This window comes from Chlamydomonas reinhardtii, chromosome 8 (genome assembly GCF_000002595.2).
Source record: "Chlamydomonas reinhardtii strain CC-503 cw92 mt+ chromosome 8, whole genome shotgun sequence".
NCBI lineage: Eukaryota > Viridiplantae > Chlorophyta > Chlorophyceae > Chlamydomonadales > Chlamydomonadaceae > Chlamydomonas > Chlamydomonas reinhardtii.
The window spans coordinates 314,371-330,325 of NC_057011.1; the positions used below are offsets into that span (position 1 = coordinate 314,371).

The 15,955-nt window shown below is 63.5% G+C and overlaps 3 protein-coding genes across 4 annotated transcripts in view; all 3 read right to left on the minus strand.

Annotated features, from left to right (window-relative positions):
• Nucleotides 1-1,091: 1,091 nt before the first annotated feature.
• On the minus strand, nucleotides 1,092-8,679 carry CHLRE_08g358567v5 (uncharacterized protein). 2 transcript variants are annotated; one of them, XM_043064749.1, is made up of 17 exons: nucleotides 8,199-8,679; nucleotides 7,284-8,072; nucleotides 6,635-7,121; nucleotides 6,324-6,533; nucleotides 6,119-6,182; nucleotides 5,800-5,945; nucleotides 5,591-5,662; nucleotides 5,235-5,406; nucleotides 4,874-5,037; nucleotides 4,515-4,677; nucleotides 3,949-4,052; nucleotides 3,554-3,773; nucleotides 3,123-3,341; nucleotides 2,825-2,956; nucleotides 2,440-2,580; nucleotides 2,159-2,242; nucleotides 1,092-1,918 (listed from the first exon to the last, which is right to left on the minus strand). In XM_043064749.1, the coding sequence occupies exons 2-17, from the start codon at nucleotides 8,020-8,022 to the stop codon at nucleotides 1,649-1,651; spliced, it is 3,387 nt and encodes a 1,128-aa protein (XP_042921750.1). In that variant the 5' UTR covers nucleotides 8,023-8,072; nucleotides 8,199-8,679; the 3' UTR covers nucleotides 1,092-1,648. The 2 variants fall into 2 exon arrangements, with proteins under 2 accessions (XP_042921750.1, XP_001690708.2); XM_001690656.3 differs by having other exon boundaries at nucleotides 5,235-5,430.
• A 404-nt stretch (nucleotides 8,680-9,083) lies between these two features.
• Nucleotides 9,084-15,679, minus strand: CHLRE_08g358568v5 (uncharacterized protein). The gene is made up of 12 exons (XM_043064750.1): nucleotides 14,902-15,679; nucleotides 14,638-14,682; nucleotides 14,289-14,404; nucleotides 13,857-13,956; nucleotides 13,492-13,605; nucleotides 13,157-13,236; nucleotides 12,661-12,849; nucleotides 11,902-12,202; nucleotides 11,447-11,524; nucleotides 11,057-11,239; nucleotides 10,501-10,650; nucleotides 9,084-10,301 (listed from the first exon to the last, which is right to left on the minus strand). Exons 1-12 carry the CDS (start codon nucleotides 15,274-15,276, stop codon nucleotides 10,158-10,160), a joined length of 1,875 nt encoding a protein of 624 aa, XP_042921751.1. The 5' UTR covers nucleotides 15,277-15,679; the 3' UTR covers nucleotides 9,084-10,157.
• A 214-nt stretch (nucleotides 15,680-15,893) lies between these two features.
• Nucleotides 15,894-15,955, minus strand: part of CHLRE_08g358569v5 (uncharacterized protein) — an 11,606-nt gene continuing 11,544 nt past the window's right edge. The window contains exon 27 of the mRNA XM_043064751.1: nucleotides 15,894-15,955. This exon is cut by the window's right edge and continues 416 nt beyond it. The gene's annotated coding sequence lies outside the window, so the exon portion shown is untranslated.

Here is a 15,955-nt window from a genome sequence, read left to right on the forward strand (position 1 = left end):
AGCTGGCGGCATTCCTTGCCTACAAGCTGTCAGTCATCGCCCGGTCACATGCTACCCGCGGGGCTGCCTCATGTGGCGGCCTACCGGGCCATGCACCGGGTCTTCTCATCGGAGGCCTGGGAGGGGGTCCGCTGCGTCAAGGGAGGGGATCCGCTACCTCACCGGGGCTACCACGTGGCGGCCGATGGCCGCTGGGACGCCATGTCGCTGCGGGCGAACATTTTCGCCGTGCTGCTACGGCGGACGTGCAGCTGGCAATGACTGAGAACTTCAACACCGCTCTGGAGGCCGTGCTGGGCCCCACGCCGGGCCACCGCCAGGGTGAGTCGGGTTAAGGAGGGGCGACGGCAAGGGCTTCGAGGCCGCGGTACAGTTCTGAGAACGTTTTATTGCTGAATGATGGCATAAGTGGGAAGTATTATGCAGTGCCGTGGGTGTGGTCAATTGCCGCGAGGTCGCTGTTATGTTTGTGTGGGCGGCCACAGCTGTGGCACAAATACTTGCAGCAGATAAAACAATAAAGCAAAAGATCATGCGGCTGCCACAACGACAGCACCTGCATTCCATGTGCAAGCCCTTGCGTTTGACACGCCGCAGTCTTGCCTCACATCAGCGGCTCCCCTGCCAAGCTGACAGGGCGCCTCGGACGTTGACTAAGCGGATGACAAGCTTGGTCCAAGGCATTGATGATTGGGATCCGTGTGGGTTATGAGTCAGATGTGAGTCGGATCCGAGTGTGTCCGTGTACGTTTGGGCACAAATCAATTAAGATCACGTGATGGGACATGGATCTTGCAAGCCGGGCCGAGCCCCGAGGATAACGTGAAGAGGCGAGAAGCTGGCGAAGAGAATCTGATCCATGTAGGCGGTTAGCTAAACTGTTGTCAGTTGGACGAGCTATGTGGACCAGCGGTATAAAAGCCGAGCGGAACAAAATAACACTCCGGGTGCTCGGTTCAGATCGAGCCTTTCGCGCGTATAGCCAGCAGGGTTCTGCGTGTACTTGTGGCGTGTCAGCTTTTGCCTGTGCGGCTGTGTCTCGGTCAGCCGCACTACTGCCGCAGTGCGACTCACACTCACAGCCAGCCCGGCAGCTACAGCCCTTACAGCGCTAACCGTCCCGCTTCGGTTCCTACGCAGGTGTCAGCCCTGCAGCCTCCAGCTTTCCCTGTCTGTCAGCCTGTGCCTTGTGGCAGCGACAGCGTTCCGGTTTCCCAGCCTTCCCTGTACTGGATCCGTCAGCTTTACAGCCCAGACCACGTATCAGCTTTCCGCCTGCCTGCAATGTAGATCTAATCACCTCCGTGTCTCACCAGTCTCAGTACCGGCTAACCAACTAATCTTCTCTGCCTACAGTCTCGATTCCCTCCAGGCAATGCCCCTCACTTCCCCCCCCCCCATGCAGACCAGTGGTCAGAGCGGTCAGGGTGTCCTCATACACGCTGGGTGTACCGTTGGCTCGGGCTGTCCTCTCTTGTAACAACGCAATCTCACACATCCCATGTGCAGTCGTCATACCATATGCTGGCCTTGCGGCAAAGCAACCCCGCGCTTGGAAGTCATTTCTTCCCCACGAGGCAAAGGCAGGGCATCGTCGCCGCAATCCCAATCCAGAGAACGCAATGCCGTTTGCATGGCATCACGCACGTCACTCCCTCTCAAGTACCGTGGTGGACTCGTAGCCCTCCTCAACGCCCTCCAAACCGTACAGCCCGTAAGCGGCCGCCCCTTCATTGTACTCCTCATACGCCTGCTGCCGCTGCTGCTGCTGGTGCGGGTGGTGGGTCTGGTACTGCCCGGACTGCTGCTGCCGCTGCTGCTGCTGCCCGCCGCCCACGTCCGCGCCCACCGCCTCCTGCATAATGCGCTGCAGGTGGGCTGAGCGGCGCAGCTCCGCCTCTTGCCGCTGGTGCTGCCGCTGCAAGAGCAAGCGAGGTAAGAGAAAACGTGCAACGTTAGCATCACAGGGCCACGACAACCCTCGCGTGCTCCACTAACCTCCTCGCCTATCAGTCCATGTTAGCCTTTACCCGTGCCCTTCACCCCTTAAGACGTCTCCACAGCCCCCACCTGCCCCTCTGCCTGTGCTCCGCTAATTTAACATGGTTTGCTTCAGTTTGGGGTGGTACTTGCAGTCCCCTCTGCAACCGCCTCCCACCTGCGCCTTGAGGGAGGCCAGCGCCTGCTTCTTCTGCTGCGTCTCCATGTGCCGCTGCTCCGCCAGGATCGCGGAACGGGGCCGCTGCGAAGCAGAGTGCGGCGGAGGGTAGGGTAGTGGGTGTGTCTGGGCGACAAGTTGATGACCGCCTACCATGTTGGCTACAGCCAGCTCCAACCTCGGTACCCAGCTCCATCACACAAGCTCAAGTCAGGGACAGCAAGCAGCCACCCCCGTAGCGCCCATCCCGCCAACCAGGAACGCACACTCGCTGCGCCCACCTGCCACGGCAGCACGCGCTGCTCGAAGCTGAAGGGCTGCGGCACGGTGACGCCCACTCGCGGCCCTGGGCTCTTGGGCCGCTGGTTCCACACCTCTGCCTTGCGCGCCTCCTCCGCCTCGCGCTTGCGCCGAGCCATCTCCTGCGGAGGGTCATAGGAGGGCAGAGCAGCGCTAGGCGGGACGCACAACACCTGTCAACCTTGTAAACTCCCAGTCCCCATCATTTCTTGAAGTGGCCCCCATCGCAACTATGGCATAACTTGCCGTGTCCGCGTGTCATTGGTTTCTCGTTGGGACTGGTAAAAACAAACCCCCCTCGCCCCATTCCTGAGTCCTGGCTTCTTTGGAATCGGAATACACAACTCCTCCCCCCCCCGCCCGCACCTTGAGCTCCATGTGGCGGCCCAGCCCCGGCACCGCCACGGGGCCGGCGGCTGGCGGCGGGCCCTGGCGGTTGATGGCGGGCGCAAAGGTGCACTCCTTCAACTCCTCGTACTCCTTGAGCGCACGAGCCTCCTGTGCAGGTGTGTGTGTGTGTAATGTGTGTGTGCGTGTGTGCGTGCGTCAATGGTGGGTGGACAGGCGCACTACTCTGCCGGCAGTGATACGCACGCCTGTGACAGTGACGGACGCCAGCGCGGCATGCGCCCAGCCACGCCGCACCCTGGCCCCCCCGCCGCACCACGAGTATGCTGCTGCGCAGCTTGTGCGCCTGCTCCGCCACGTCCACGCTGGCCAGCACCAGGCTGCCGCGGCGGGAGCGGCCCAGGCTGGCGGAGCGGGCGTTGATGGCGGGCTTGAAGGTGCACTCGGCCGCCGCCGCCGCCTCCGCCTGCGCCGCCAGCCGCTCCAGCTTGGCTTGGCGCTCCTCGTCGCGGTGCAGGTCCGTCAGCGAGTGGCGCTGCAGGGAGGGAGGCGGCCAGGGAGGGAGGCGGCCAGGGAGAGCAGTGAGAGGGAGTAATACGAGGAGGGAAGTGGCGGTTGAAGAAGCGAATCGAAGTAGCCAAGTAGTGGGATGCCACGAGTCAGGCGCGACCGGGTAGTGGAACAGGAGCAAAGGAGCTGACAGGGAGAGGCCACAGGTCCGTGCGGGGCAAAGGGGGCTCGGCTCACCCGGCCGATGCGTCGCGAGGTCTCGTTGATGCGGGGCGTGAACGTGAACTGGCTGTAGTGGTGCTGCGCCAGCGCGTCACGCAGCGCCGCGCTCTTCTGCACGTCCTCATACGCCAGCTTGGACAGCCGCCCGCCGCCGCCGCCCTCACGCCCAGCCCGCGACTCGCCGTCGCCCGCGGCTGAGCCCGGCCCAGGCCCGAACACGCCGCTGGACGCCAGGCTGCGTGTGTACGCGTGTGCGTGTGGAGACGGCCGCAAGGGGGCGACGAGCGTCAGCAGGGCACATAAGGCGTGGCACGTGCGCCAAACTTAGGTCATGATGGTCGCGTGATGTAACAGCTCAGTCCGCTGGGAAACGGAAACGACTGCCCTTGCCCCGCTCCCCCAGCCCCCACCTGCCGCCCCGGGAGATGAGGTGCGGCTGGAAGGTGCAGGTGGACTCCTCCAGCAGGCTGCGGTACAGCGCCCGCTTCTCATGGCCCAGAGCCGCCAGGTAGGCCTGCAGGGCGGGGGGAGGAGGGGTGGGTGGGTTGTAGATACCAGTCCAGTCTAAACCGAGCCACATGCGCAAGCGCGAGGAGGAAAGCGCAACTTATGCGCTGACAACGGAGCGGCACTTGACAGTAGTGCCCATAGGCGGCACACAGGTTGGGCACACAGGGCGCAGGGGCACAGTGGGAGGCCCGCGTCAGGGTGCTGCACTGCCCCGCTCAATTCAGCCGTCGTGGCGCTCGCGGCTCAGAGGGGAGATCCAAAAAATCTTGGATAAAACTTAGACCGGTTGCTTGGATCCTTTCAATGCGAGTGCCATGCAACGGGTAAGGCGCACGTGCCCTCCGTGCATACACCCAGCACCAAGCCCCGTCTGCGCTGTGCTGCGCCACCATTTGCTCTCTTCCTTCCTAACGAGCCTGGTGCAAGCACCCCCTCCTACCACCCACCCACCCACCCCGCCCCGCACCTGCCGCGCCAGGAAGTCCTGCGGCAGGTCGCTGCTCTCCGCCAGCGCCCGGCTGCGCGGGTTGATGGCGGGCACCCCTGCTGCTGCGGGGTGGCGCTGGTCGCGGCTGCCCCGCAGGTCGCCATCGCCGTAGCTGGAGCCCAGGTCGCCCTCGCGTCCGTGCCTGCGCCAGTGCAAGCAGCAGCAGCATCAGGAGGCGCAACCAGCCCCTTCTTGTCCGATACTGGGCCGATATGGTACCTCTTTCCGCAGTGGATCACACAGGAAAGCGTGGCGACAGGGGGCGTGCGGCGAACCAAGTACGGTACGCAAGAAGACCGGATCTGCGCACGGCCCTCCACCCGCTTTCGCCCACCCACCTGCTGGCTGACACGGCCCGCTGCTCCTGCGCCAGCCGGTACAGGCGCTCGCTGGCCGGCAGCGCCGCCACCTCCGCCGGCTGCTGCCGCTGCCGCTCCGCCGCCAGAGCCACCGAGCGCCGGTTGATCTCCGGCTGGAAGGTGGCGGGCCCACTGTCCAACTCCTGAAGGCGGGCGGACACGGGTGGGGACACAGGGCGCGCGGCTCGGAGTGCAATGTAAGCGGATATGTGTGGGCATGTGTACATGTGTGTATGTGCGTTTCATCCTTGCGTGGCCGCTTCTTTGCTCACTGCACTGCCAACCGCGTCCCACCAATGGGAGTTGAGAGCGCTAGCACCACCTTGACAAATGGCCTCACCATCTTCATCTGCGCCTTGGCCAGCTTCTCATTGCGGCTGCGCAGCAGGTCAGCCACCCGCTGGTGGATGGGCACGTACGTGCCCGCCCCGCCACCGCCGCCGCCACCGCCACCTGCATCTGGCCGTGAGCGCGTCGCGCTGACAGGCCGCTGCCGCTGCGCGCTGCTAGACCTGCGACCACGGTCGGGAGACTGCCTACGGGTCGAAACGGGAGAGATGTCGAGAGTGAAGAGGATGGCGTATGTGGTGCGCACCAAGGACGTCGCCACACAGACGTTCACCTCCTGGCTTGCTCTTGCCAACCTGCACCCCTCACGCCAAGGCTGCTGCCCGCGACGCCCGGCTGCGGCCGCACCTGGAGCCGCACTGCGGCTGGAACGTGCAGCTGGCCAGCACCTCCCTTTCCCGCTCCCGCAAGATGTCATCCCTGTCGTGCGTCGGCGAGCGAGCGAGCGAGCAGCGGATTGGTCAGCGCCCTGCCTTGATAAAGGAACACAAAGAAGCATGTAAATCAGCAGCCTCCTGCTGTCCAGGCCAGGTTCCTTGGGAGCGCATGCGCCTCACCGCTTCTGCTCCCAGGCCGGCTTGGTGTGGTACAGGCGCTCGTGCACGGGCGCGGGACCCCGCACGCGCGGCGTGCTGGGCGGCCGGCCGGTGCGGGGCTGGAAGCTGCACTCCCTCAGCTCCTCCTCAAGCTTGGCTTGCCGCAACTGCAAGAAATTGCAAAACCGCGCAACCTCACCGTCAGACGTTGCAGGTGCGACTCGCGCCCATGCCCGATACGGCAATGTCTGGCACGCAGTCTCCTCTGCACACGTCCCTCAGCCCTAGGCCTACACACACATATACCAGGCTCAGAGTGTGCCTCGCCCGGTGCCCGCACCTGCTCGGCGCGCTGCTCGAAGCGCTCGTTGCGAGGCTTGGACAGCTGCTGCAGGCGCCGGTCCCTGCGGCGCACACGCGTGACGTGGACGGGTAGCGGTGCGGATAGCAGAATTTATAGCACCCCGATACAGCAGCTTCCATGTACAGGTCACAGACGAATTAGAACCCGCCATGCTGTCTGGCAGCACCGCGCCCGTACGCACTTGTCGGCGGGGAGCAGCCGCTCGGCAATTTCGCGGCTGCGAGGGTTGATGCGCGGCTGGAAGCTGAAGCCCGGGTAGGCATCAGGCGACCGCGGCCGCTGCGGCTGTTGGTCCGGCTGCTGCTGCTGCTGTTGCTGTTGTTGTTGCTGGTACTGCTGCTGCCAGGCGGGCGGTTGGTTGTAGCGGGCTGGCACATTTTGCAGTGCAGACCTGTGCCATGCCACGTCCCCAGATTAGTCATGAATACCACACACGTATAGCAGGCACAGCCCAATAGTCACTACGGACCAGCACCTTGTCACACAGCTTACCTTGGCCGAGGGCTAGCTCCAGGCGAAACTGATCGCCGCACCGCTGGCCCAGCCGGCTGCCGGCTACCCATCTGAGCCGACACCGGCCGCTGCGGCCGTGTCGGCTGTTGTCCCACTGCTCGGCTTGCAGCAGCTCCACCTGCACCAGGCCGGGCTCCTGCCGGTGCCGGTGAGGTGGCCCGCGAGCGCGGCGCCGCCTGCTGCTGCTGTGGCTGTTGTCGTTGTCGGGGCCGTTGCTGCTGCTGCGGCGGCGGCGGCGGCGCGCCACCCTGGCGTGCGTGACCCGGTCCGTGCTCGGGAGCGCCGGCCTGGCGCTCGGGATGCGAGCTGGGTGTCCCAGATTGGAGCTGCTGGTAGGCAGGGTCCGAGCCCATGCGCTGCGTTGCCACGGCGCCGCCGTACAGGGCCTCGTCGGCGCTGGGCTGCTGCTGTTGCCGCCGCTGGTACCCGTAGGCAGCGGCATACGAGTTGACCTCCTGGCCGTCGTCTGCACAACAGGCGCCACGAACGTCTGTGCAAGGATTGCCATATCAAGAACAATTCGGAGGCGGCATATGCGGAAGACCCTACCGTACCCGCTGGGGCCACAGCCGGTGACAGAGTAGGGCAGAGTTGAATGCGCCATATTCCGTGCCCGATTCCGTCTCACCTCGATACGCGGCGTGGTCGGACTGCGAGGCGGAGCGCTGTGAGGCGCTGGGCTGCGACTCCATGGCCCATATGTCGGAGATGTCGAACGGCCCCTCCTGGCCGCCACCCAGGCCGTACGCCATGTCCTTGTCGGACGGCACCCGGATGTCGCCCTGCTGCTGCGGCCCCTGGGGCGCACGTGCCGGGGCAGCCCCCTGCATCTGTGTATGTTGCTGTTGCGGCGGCGGCACCTGCTGCTGCTCGCGCGCTGGCTGGCGCGGCTTGGGCGGCGGCAGCGGCTGCGAGCTGAGGTTGAGCTGCAGCATGGTCTGATTGAGCATGGCTTCAAGCTCGGCAAGGGTGGGCGAGCCGCCGCCTGCCTCCTGCTGTCCAGAAGCGCTGGCAACCGTCGGCGTGGACAGCAGGGCCGCTACCTCATAGGAACCGCGCAGCACGCCGTCCTCACCGACCTGCGATGTACCGTGTCGAGCTGCAGGCATGCCCACTCCGTCGTGGTCGAGGTGCTCGTCGTCGTCGAAGTCACCAGGGGGCGGCTGGAACTGCTCCCGTCGTGAGGACGAGGCCCCCTCCTGCCAGCCCGACTGTTGGCGTTGTGCTGCGCCGGACGCCGAGGCCCCCGCCTGCCCCGCCGCGTAGCTGTTCCGAAGTATCTCCTGTGCGGCCGCAAGGGCGCCAGCGTCCGAGATGAATGCAGGCTGGTCGAACTCAAAGCTGAGATCGCTATCTGGGGATTGCATCTGCGAGGCCAGCTGCTGCAGCCTGCCGCGCCCCAGCTGGCCCGCATGCCCTGCGGCACCGTGGGGACAGCAGCGGCGGGTCAGAAGGCACGGTGTTAGCGCGGACACACGCGTTCGGGATGGAGCGTCAACGATTATGGACACGTTCGAAACGTTAGATAACTGACATAACGCACCCTCTGGGCTGCTGTCTTGAGTTTGCGCTGCTAATTGCGCGCTTGCGCGCGCTCGCCGCTCCTCCAAGAGCCGCTGCACGCGCTCATATGTTGGTCCTCTCCCGGACATTGCCGTGGTCTCTCCCAGAGCTGCTGCTTGCTGTCGCCGCTGCGAAACCAGCTCTGGCAAACGGTCTGCTGCTGCCACACTCATGATTCCATAGCAATAGCAATCTCAGCTGCGTCTTCAAAGCAGTACTTTTTGAGGCAAGACATTTTTGGCGCCTCCTACGCGGGCTGTGCGCGAGTCAATTTCCATGTTCTTCTGAGCGGGTCAAGCGCAACAAGGGTAACGTTGTACAATATGAACAATATGAAACACAAGGATATTCTATCGTGCAGTATTGACAGGTTCAGTCGCTCCGCATTGACCAGAGTCGCGTCGAGCTGTTGACCATGCCGGATTCGGTCCCCAAGCCCAAGGTCACAATCCGCGCCAGAGTAAAGGCCGCAACGCCAATCGGCCCTGAGCATGTGGCTGGGACATGCCAGTGTTGGACTGTCGGTAGGCCGTGCGGCCAGTGTGTTTTAGGCAGGGTTGGGAGCCCGAGCCGCCCCGCTGCGGACTTGCACGAGCGGTATGCGTGCCCACACCAGGGGGGGGGGGTAGGAACAAACTTTTTTGACCCCATGCCACAAAACCTCCCGGACCCCCCGACCGACCGACCGACCGACCCCCCCTGCCGTACGACCCCCCAAAACCCCCTCAGAACCCCTTAGTTTTTTGTCAGGTTGGTGTCAATTGACTGCTCTCGGTGAGCTCTATCGCTATGTAAAATGATCCGCCTTGGGAACACACTTTGACCGACCGACATGTGGACATGTGGACATGTGGCCCGGCTGCCGACAAGTATCCTGATAGACTGGCCTGCTATGCAACGGCTTACTTCAATGTTACTTGATGATACGAAATGTGCTGACACGTTCATCCATGCAAAACCCGGCCGGCACCGGCCTGTCCCTGACCAGTTCCCCAGGCATCTCCCGAAATGCCGACATGCCGCTCCCCAAACTGCCCCAAACTATGCACGTGTGCTGAGTCTGGCGTATACCTACGCACGCATCGTTGAGCTGCACCCATTGCGCCGCGTGCTGCAGGACAGAAGCGCTAGGAACAAAACTTGGCACGAACCTGTGCAAAACCTCTTGGGACCCCCAGACCGACCGACCGACCGGCCACTTTGAGGGGTCATAACTTTGCACCCAGAAACCCATTTTCGATTTTGAAAGCGGATTCGTGATTTTCTCGTTGAGCTCTATCCATTTGAGGCATGGGGTCTGTTTCGGAAGATTCTACCCCCCCCCTGCCCACACCGTGTCAGGCAAATACGTTAACCCTCACTGTAGGATCGTGCAAAGATGTGCGGGGGCGAGGCGTAGAACCATGCTGCTGAGGCTGGTAGGTATGCTTGTACATGGAGCCCAGAAGAGCGTGACACTAGTGGTGCGGCGCCGGGGCAGCTGGGCTGGACGGGGGGCGCCGCTTTCGTTGATGGACTCGTGATTATCAAAGTTGCAATCTGCAGATAGCGTATTGACTATTGAGTAACGTGTATGGTACATCAATCAGCATCCATCCCAATATCCCATCCTGGCGATTTGACTACTGCCAAGATGCAGTTGGACATCGTGCGGGCTGCAGACGCTCGCCCCGAGGCGGGGGCTGGCCGACTGCAAACAATACTTCGCGAGGAAGTTCGCGGAACTCGGGCAGGCTCATGCGGGCGCTTCGCTAGCTCCTAAGCCCACACGCATGGCATTAACACGCCATGGGGGCACCCGTCGCACCCGTGGAAAGCCCCTGTACGGCACTTGAAGCACTGTGTACACCAGAGCCCCACATGCTACGCTCGCCGCTCCAGTACAAGTATCCAGCCATGCTATTAGCCCTGCCTAGCATTCGACCTCGTCGCTGTGCCTCTAAAGCTTGTCTGGTACTGCGGCGAAATCTAAGGCTGCCTGGTCCACGGGGATCTTCAGCGCCATGTCCCACTCCTCCTGTATGCTCGTGAAGTTGCGCTGCAAGTCCTTCTTGACGTGCGGGTCGTTGCCGGGCCACTCCGCCTGCAGCGGCAAGCAAACACACCAGGCCACGACCAACACAAGATTCGCAGCACGCGCTTCAGCAGCGCTGAGGCAGGGTCCAAAGCACTCCCACCCGCAGCCTAAACACTGTCCCAGTGCGCCCGGTGAGCCATGGAAACGCTGTTCAACACCCCAGTTTTGAGTCTTTGGAGCAGTGCGGTGCTGCGGCGGCGCGCACCTGCTCCAGGGTGTCGGTGATGTAGTAGGAGCCGCCGTAGCGCAGCGACATGTAGCGCGCGTGCGTGCGGGCGGACAGCGCCACCGTCAGCAGCATGTGCCGCATGGAGGGCCACGTGATGCGCACGTGCCGGTCGCGCGCCTTGATCACCTGAGGGCCACGCACGCACGCACGCACGCACCAACCGCAGCCAAGCAAGCGCCAGACGCAGACGTCAGTCATACAAGCATAACCGGTATGGTGCCGGCACCTCAACGCGCGCCCTGCAGGACAGCCGGTCCCAGGGCTCAGCCTTTCAAGCCGTCCCCAAGCGACAGCGGCCTGCTCACTGCGCCCCCCACCCTGCCTCCTGCCTCCTGCCTCTCCCCCTTCCCTTGCGCGCACTACATTACATCCCTGACCCGGCTGGCCTCCTCCCATCCCCACCGGCCTCGCCCTATCCCCACCGGCCTCCGCCCATCTCCACCAGCCTTCCCACCATCCCCACCAGCCTTCCCACCATCCCCACCGGCCTCCCCCACCCACACCGGCCTCGCCCCATCCCCCCCGGCCTCACCCGGAATTTGGAGAAGTGCGGCTTGTCCTCCTTCTCGAACATGCCCGGCTCCGACAGAGAGGCGTTGAAGGTGTCGATGCCGTACCAGTGGATGGGCCAGGGCACCTCCGCGGGGCTGGAGGCCTTGAAGCGCGCGTAGCGGTTGGCCCATGACTCGCGGCCGCTGAAGCCGAAGGGCCGCACCTGATGCCATGGATTGCCAACACCGCGGAATGGGAAGGGAAGGCAGTCACGGTATGGCAATCACAAAGCAGGTCCGCGCGTCGGGTTTCAGCCGTTTGGGATGCAGCTTGGTGCCGGCGTATTGTCACACAGTACCGTACGCTCCCGGCACGCGCGGCTCCCTGCTTCGCAGCTACACAGCGACGCATCACCGCCGCCACAGCGCACCTCGATGATGGCCCCGCCCGGCTTCATGTACAGCCCGTTGGTCAGGCCGGCGCCGTGCATGCCCAGAATGGCGTCCACCTGGGCGACCGGCGAGGGAGGGCGGGGGGAGGAGCGCATCGGGGGGTTACATTCATGACTAGTGTTAGAAGTGGTAGACCGTAAATCAGACCGGGGGGAAGCATGGCGTGTGCAAGGGCTGTGAGCATTTGAGATCCACTGTTCCACGTTGGGTGCCTAAGCCCACCTCAGAACCATGTGACGCTGCCGAATCCTGCCAAGGAATGTCACCTGGATGTCCTCTTCACTGGGCTCCAAGAGCCACCCCCTCGCAGCCGGCCCCATTCCCAGCTCCTCCGACGCACACACACACACACACACACACACACACACACACACACACACACACACACACACACACACACACACACACACACACCTGGCCCCAAGCCCCGCACCTTGCGCATCACCCACACGTCCATCAGCTGGCTCTCGCCGAACGTGTGCGCAAAGCACAAGTACTTTTTGTAAGGCGAGCCCCAGGCGGCGGGCGGCAGGTCGCCGGCGGGCGCGGCGTTGCACAGCTGCACCAGCTCCTGCTCGTTGAGGATGGTGCGGCCCACCGCGGACTGGTCGTCGTTGCGGCTGATGAAGACCAGCTTGAGCACTGACGGGTCCTCCGGGATCACCACCTTGTGGCTGGCGAACAGGCGCTGCTCGAAGGAGGCGCTCTGGGCCAGGTACTGCGGCTTGTAGTGGCTGAGGGGAGGGGGGCAGGGGTCAAGGGGGGGGGGGGTTGTAAGTGCCAGCCCAAACTAAACCAAAACCAACGAAAACGAGCGGAGCACCGGCAGGGGCGCTAGTTGCAATAGGGGGTATGGGGGAGCATGCCCGAGCCCAACGAAGTAGGTCCCATTAACTGGGGAATCGTGAGGTTTCACGGGGTTTGCCAGATGTGACGAGCAAAAAAACAGCCGATGTGTGAATTGGGGATGCCAAAGCAAGTGGGCACAACGTCATTTCACGCCGCGAACTCCTCGCGAACCAGAAATCACAGGGCGCCCACAACATGAGGTACAGCGGGGGGGGGGGGGGTTCCATGCATGTTAAACAAGACGAGAAGGCGTAGCCCGGGGGGGGGGGTACTGGCAACATTCCGCAGTGCCCGTAGCAGCAGCAGCCGCATGCCGTACGGTGCGTCAGATCGCCGTACTCACTCGACGACGTACTGCGCCGCTCGGTAGAACTTGAGCCCGTAGCGGTCGTAGCGCACGCGGCAGCCCAGCATTGTCTCAAAGCAGCGGATGTGTCGGCCCTCCCAGGTGGCGTTGGAGGGCTCGCTGGACGGCTTGCGCGCGGACAGCTCCGACAGCGAGATGACGGCCTTGTCCGTCAGGGAGCCGTACCTGCACGTGGCGGCCGGGGCCGGGCGGCGGGAGTGGGAGGTGGGCTGGTTGTTGATACTCGATTCCCATTTCCCAGTAAGCAGCAACAGATGGGCGCGCGCATGTGCGCGTTCGTGGGAATTCAGCATGTGCGCGTGTGTGCATGGGGTGTCAGGATCTGGGAAGCAGGGGGCCGGGGGAGGTTCGGGGCGAATAGCGCAGCCTTGCACGCTTCCCGACGCAGGCAAATGCAGTGCAGCCCCCAGCGGCTGCATCCCCCCCCCACGTGCCGCCCCCCCCCACGTGTGGACAGGGCGCTGCGGCTTACCAGAACTTGGTGTAGGAGGGCACGCGGGTGCCAGGCGGCACACCCGGCACCAGCGTCACGTGCTTGTTGAAGAAGCCGGCCTGCACGCAAGGGCGGTGGGGGTTTGTAGAGCATTTCTCAAGTCACCCAACATTGCCTGAAGTCTCCCGCCCCCACGCCAGCGCCTTGGGCTTTTCGGGTCTCAAACGTGGCTCTCAGACATCGTTTGCAACTAACGCCTCTGCCCGTGCTCCGCTACTTCAGCTTGGTTTGGTTCAGTACCCGCCCCGCGCCTCCCCTCCCCCTCCTCCTCCCCATCCCCTCCACCTCCCTCCTCCTCCCCCAACCGCGCGCACCAGCTGCAGTGTGACCAGCTTCTCAAAGATGTATCGGTACGTCTCCGCGGCGTTGAAGGGGTAGTGCGCGTACAGCAGCACGGGCAGTGTGCACACACTGAACTGGGGGTCGCCCTGCAGACAACGAGACACGCACGGCACAGGCAGCCGCACGGCAGCCGGGTGGGGCACCGGCAGAGGCAGATGCAGATGCAGAGGCAGGACGGCACGGTGTTGGCTTTGCCCAGTAGCCATCGGCAGGTTCACGGTCGTGCTGCGCGCGGGCTGCCAGGCACGTACTCATGCACTCTTCCCTTCCCAAAGTCAATGCATATACACACACACACACACACACACACACACACATACACACACGCACACCGCACCTGCAGCTCCGGCTCCTCCTCCATGTCGTTGGAGGGCCGCACGTACAGCGCGGGGAAGCGTAGCGCGCTGCCCTTGCGGTAGCGGTCGCCAATGCCGTACCTGCGGGGTTGGGGTGGGGCAGATTATGCCACCGAAAGGGATGGGGGTTGGGGCGGAGCCGGCGCGAGTTTCTCAAGTCGTCAGCAGTTCAGGGCTCGCATATGCCCGCTGCGGCTCAGCCACCCACGGAAGGTGCAGGCACACAGGCCGCCACAGGCACAGCCTCACAGCCCTGCCACTCGTCAGCTTGGCTCCAGGCTCCGCTCCTAGGCCGACGTACCACCCCCTAACCCCCTCAAACCGACTCGCGACAGCCCGTTTCCCTCTCCGTGACGGCGGGCGGTGGCCTAGCTCCTTGCCAATGCAGGACAAGTTAAAGTCCATGTACTCACTTGGAGGGCAGGTTGTACATGATCTCAGTAATGTTGAGGTAGGGGAGGGTGCCCATGCTGTGTTTGGGGTGCGTCTCGGGGTCGTACGACACAATCACGTTCTGGTCCACACACACCTGGGTGTGGAGGCACACGTGGCGCGAGGCACGGAGTGCACGTGTGTCGGTCACAGTTCGTCACGACGGTGCTGTGATATGGCATTGAGCCCCAGTTAGCACCTTGCACAACACAACTCAGCAACGCTGTGCCACTGGAGTAACACACGGCACCAGCACCTTGCAACACGCATCCCCATACTACTGCTGGGCTGAGCTGCGTGCGGCGTCACCCCCCAGGCGCCCGCACGCACCTTCTTCCACATCACACAGCTGTAGCGGTCCTTCTCCATGTCCACCTGTTGACGTGGGCGCGCAACGTCGGGGGCAATCAATCACACAGGCACAAGGCATGCCGCCATCATTTGTTAGCCCCAATTCGCCCGCAGCGTGGTGTTGCGCAAACACGCGCGTGTGCGCCCGCACGCCCAAGCCTAGGCGCTGCCTGGTGCTGTGCACCCGAGCGGCCAACAAGACGCGTTCGCCCGCGTCAATCCACATGGCCGCACACGCCTCACCTTGGGCAGCGGACACCCCGTGACCGGGTCCTTCTCCTCCGTCAGTTTGCTAGCCTGCTCCTCCTCCTGCAGCAGCTTACGCAGCAGGTGGAACAGGCCGCCGCTGTCCGCCGCCTCCGCCTCCTCCCGCGCCTCCGCATCCCAGTCGTAGGCGCCGCGGAAGCCCGCCTGGGCACTCCCGCCAGCACCGTGGGCAGCGCCAACGTCCCCGTGGCCCCAGAGGCCCAGGTCCGGCCACAAGCGCATTGCCGATGTTGCTGCGGGTAGCGCCAGGCCCATCGCCAAGAGCGCAAGGGCAGCTAGTTGCCGGTGCGTAAGGGCGGGTGCGCAGGTGCCCGCCCGCCACCGCCCGGCTGCCGTTGGGCGCGCACGCATCGTGTCCCCGAGCCACCCGGCTGCCAAAGCTCCAAGTTGTTCAGCTGCCTGGTGCCTTCAAGTCCAACATAATGCCGCTGGCGCCATATCGGCAGCGTGTCGCGCGACGAGAAACGATTTTGCGAATCGGGTCAGGCCGTCGACCCTTTCATCGTAAGTATTTGACTGATACAGTAATGACAGTTCCGCAAGTCCGCCGCTTACAGCGAGTTGGCTGGGGATGTTGTACCAGAGCCTTGCACGAGAGGCTCCTTTACATGTAGCAGATATTTAAGCTGGTAAATCCTCAGGCTTAAGCTGCATTGATTATACGCGCGAGCGCTGGGAGCGCAGCTCGAGCTTCTTTCGCGCGCAAACCTAGAGCGCGAGAGTTGTCGTTATTGTGTTGGATTGTACAGTCGGTAGTTTACGTTTATCAAGTGTTTAACGCGACGAGACAACAATGTCACGGGGACATCAAGTTCACTCGGGCACGGGGGCTGTAGCCGTCCGGGTGACCTGGCTGATCTGGGCTGAGGCGCATGGCGAAGCGGCGCGAGGTCGCGAGGAAGGACCCGGGGGCACTGTTGCGCACCGGAAGCTTGTGAGAGAAGCAGACATAAAGCAGGGGACATAAAGCTTGACATGGTCCCGGGCAACTGAACGCGATGGGTGGCGCCAATGCATGTCCCATACGTGG

What these genes read in the sequence shown, in the direction of transcription:
- CHLRE_08g358567v5 (XM_001690656.3), bottom strand. Translation starts at nt 8,022, where the DNA reads ATGCAATCCCCAGATAGCGATCTCAGCTTTGAGTTCGACCAGCCTGCA. An exon ending in TCGAGCAGCGCGCCGAGCAG is followed by an intron (nt 5,946 to 6,118) that starts GTGCGGGCACCG and finishes AATTTCTTGCAG; the next exon opens with TTGCGGCAAGCCAAGCTTGA. An exon ending in CAGCCGCAGTGCGGCTCCAG is followed by an intron (nt 5,431 to 5,590) that starts GTGCGGCCGCAG and finishes TTCGACCCGTAG; the next exon opens with GCAGTCTCCCGACCGTGGTC.
- CHLRE_08g358568v5 (XM_043064750.1), bottom strand. Translation starts at nt 15,276, where the DNA reads ATGCGTGCGCGCCCAACGGCAGCCGGGCGGTGGCGGGCGGGCACCTGC. An exon ending in GCGGCGCAGTACGTCGTCGA is followed by an intron (nt 12,203 to 12,660) that starts GTGAGTACGGCG and finishes CCCTCCCCTCAG; the next exon opens with CCACTACAAGCCGCAGTACC. An exon ending in TCACCGACACCCTGGAGCAG is followed by an intron (nt 10,302 to 10,500) that starts GTGCGCGCCGCC and finishes TTGCCGCTGCAG; the next exon opens with GCGGAGTGGCCCGGCAACGA.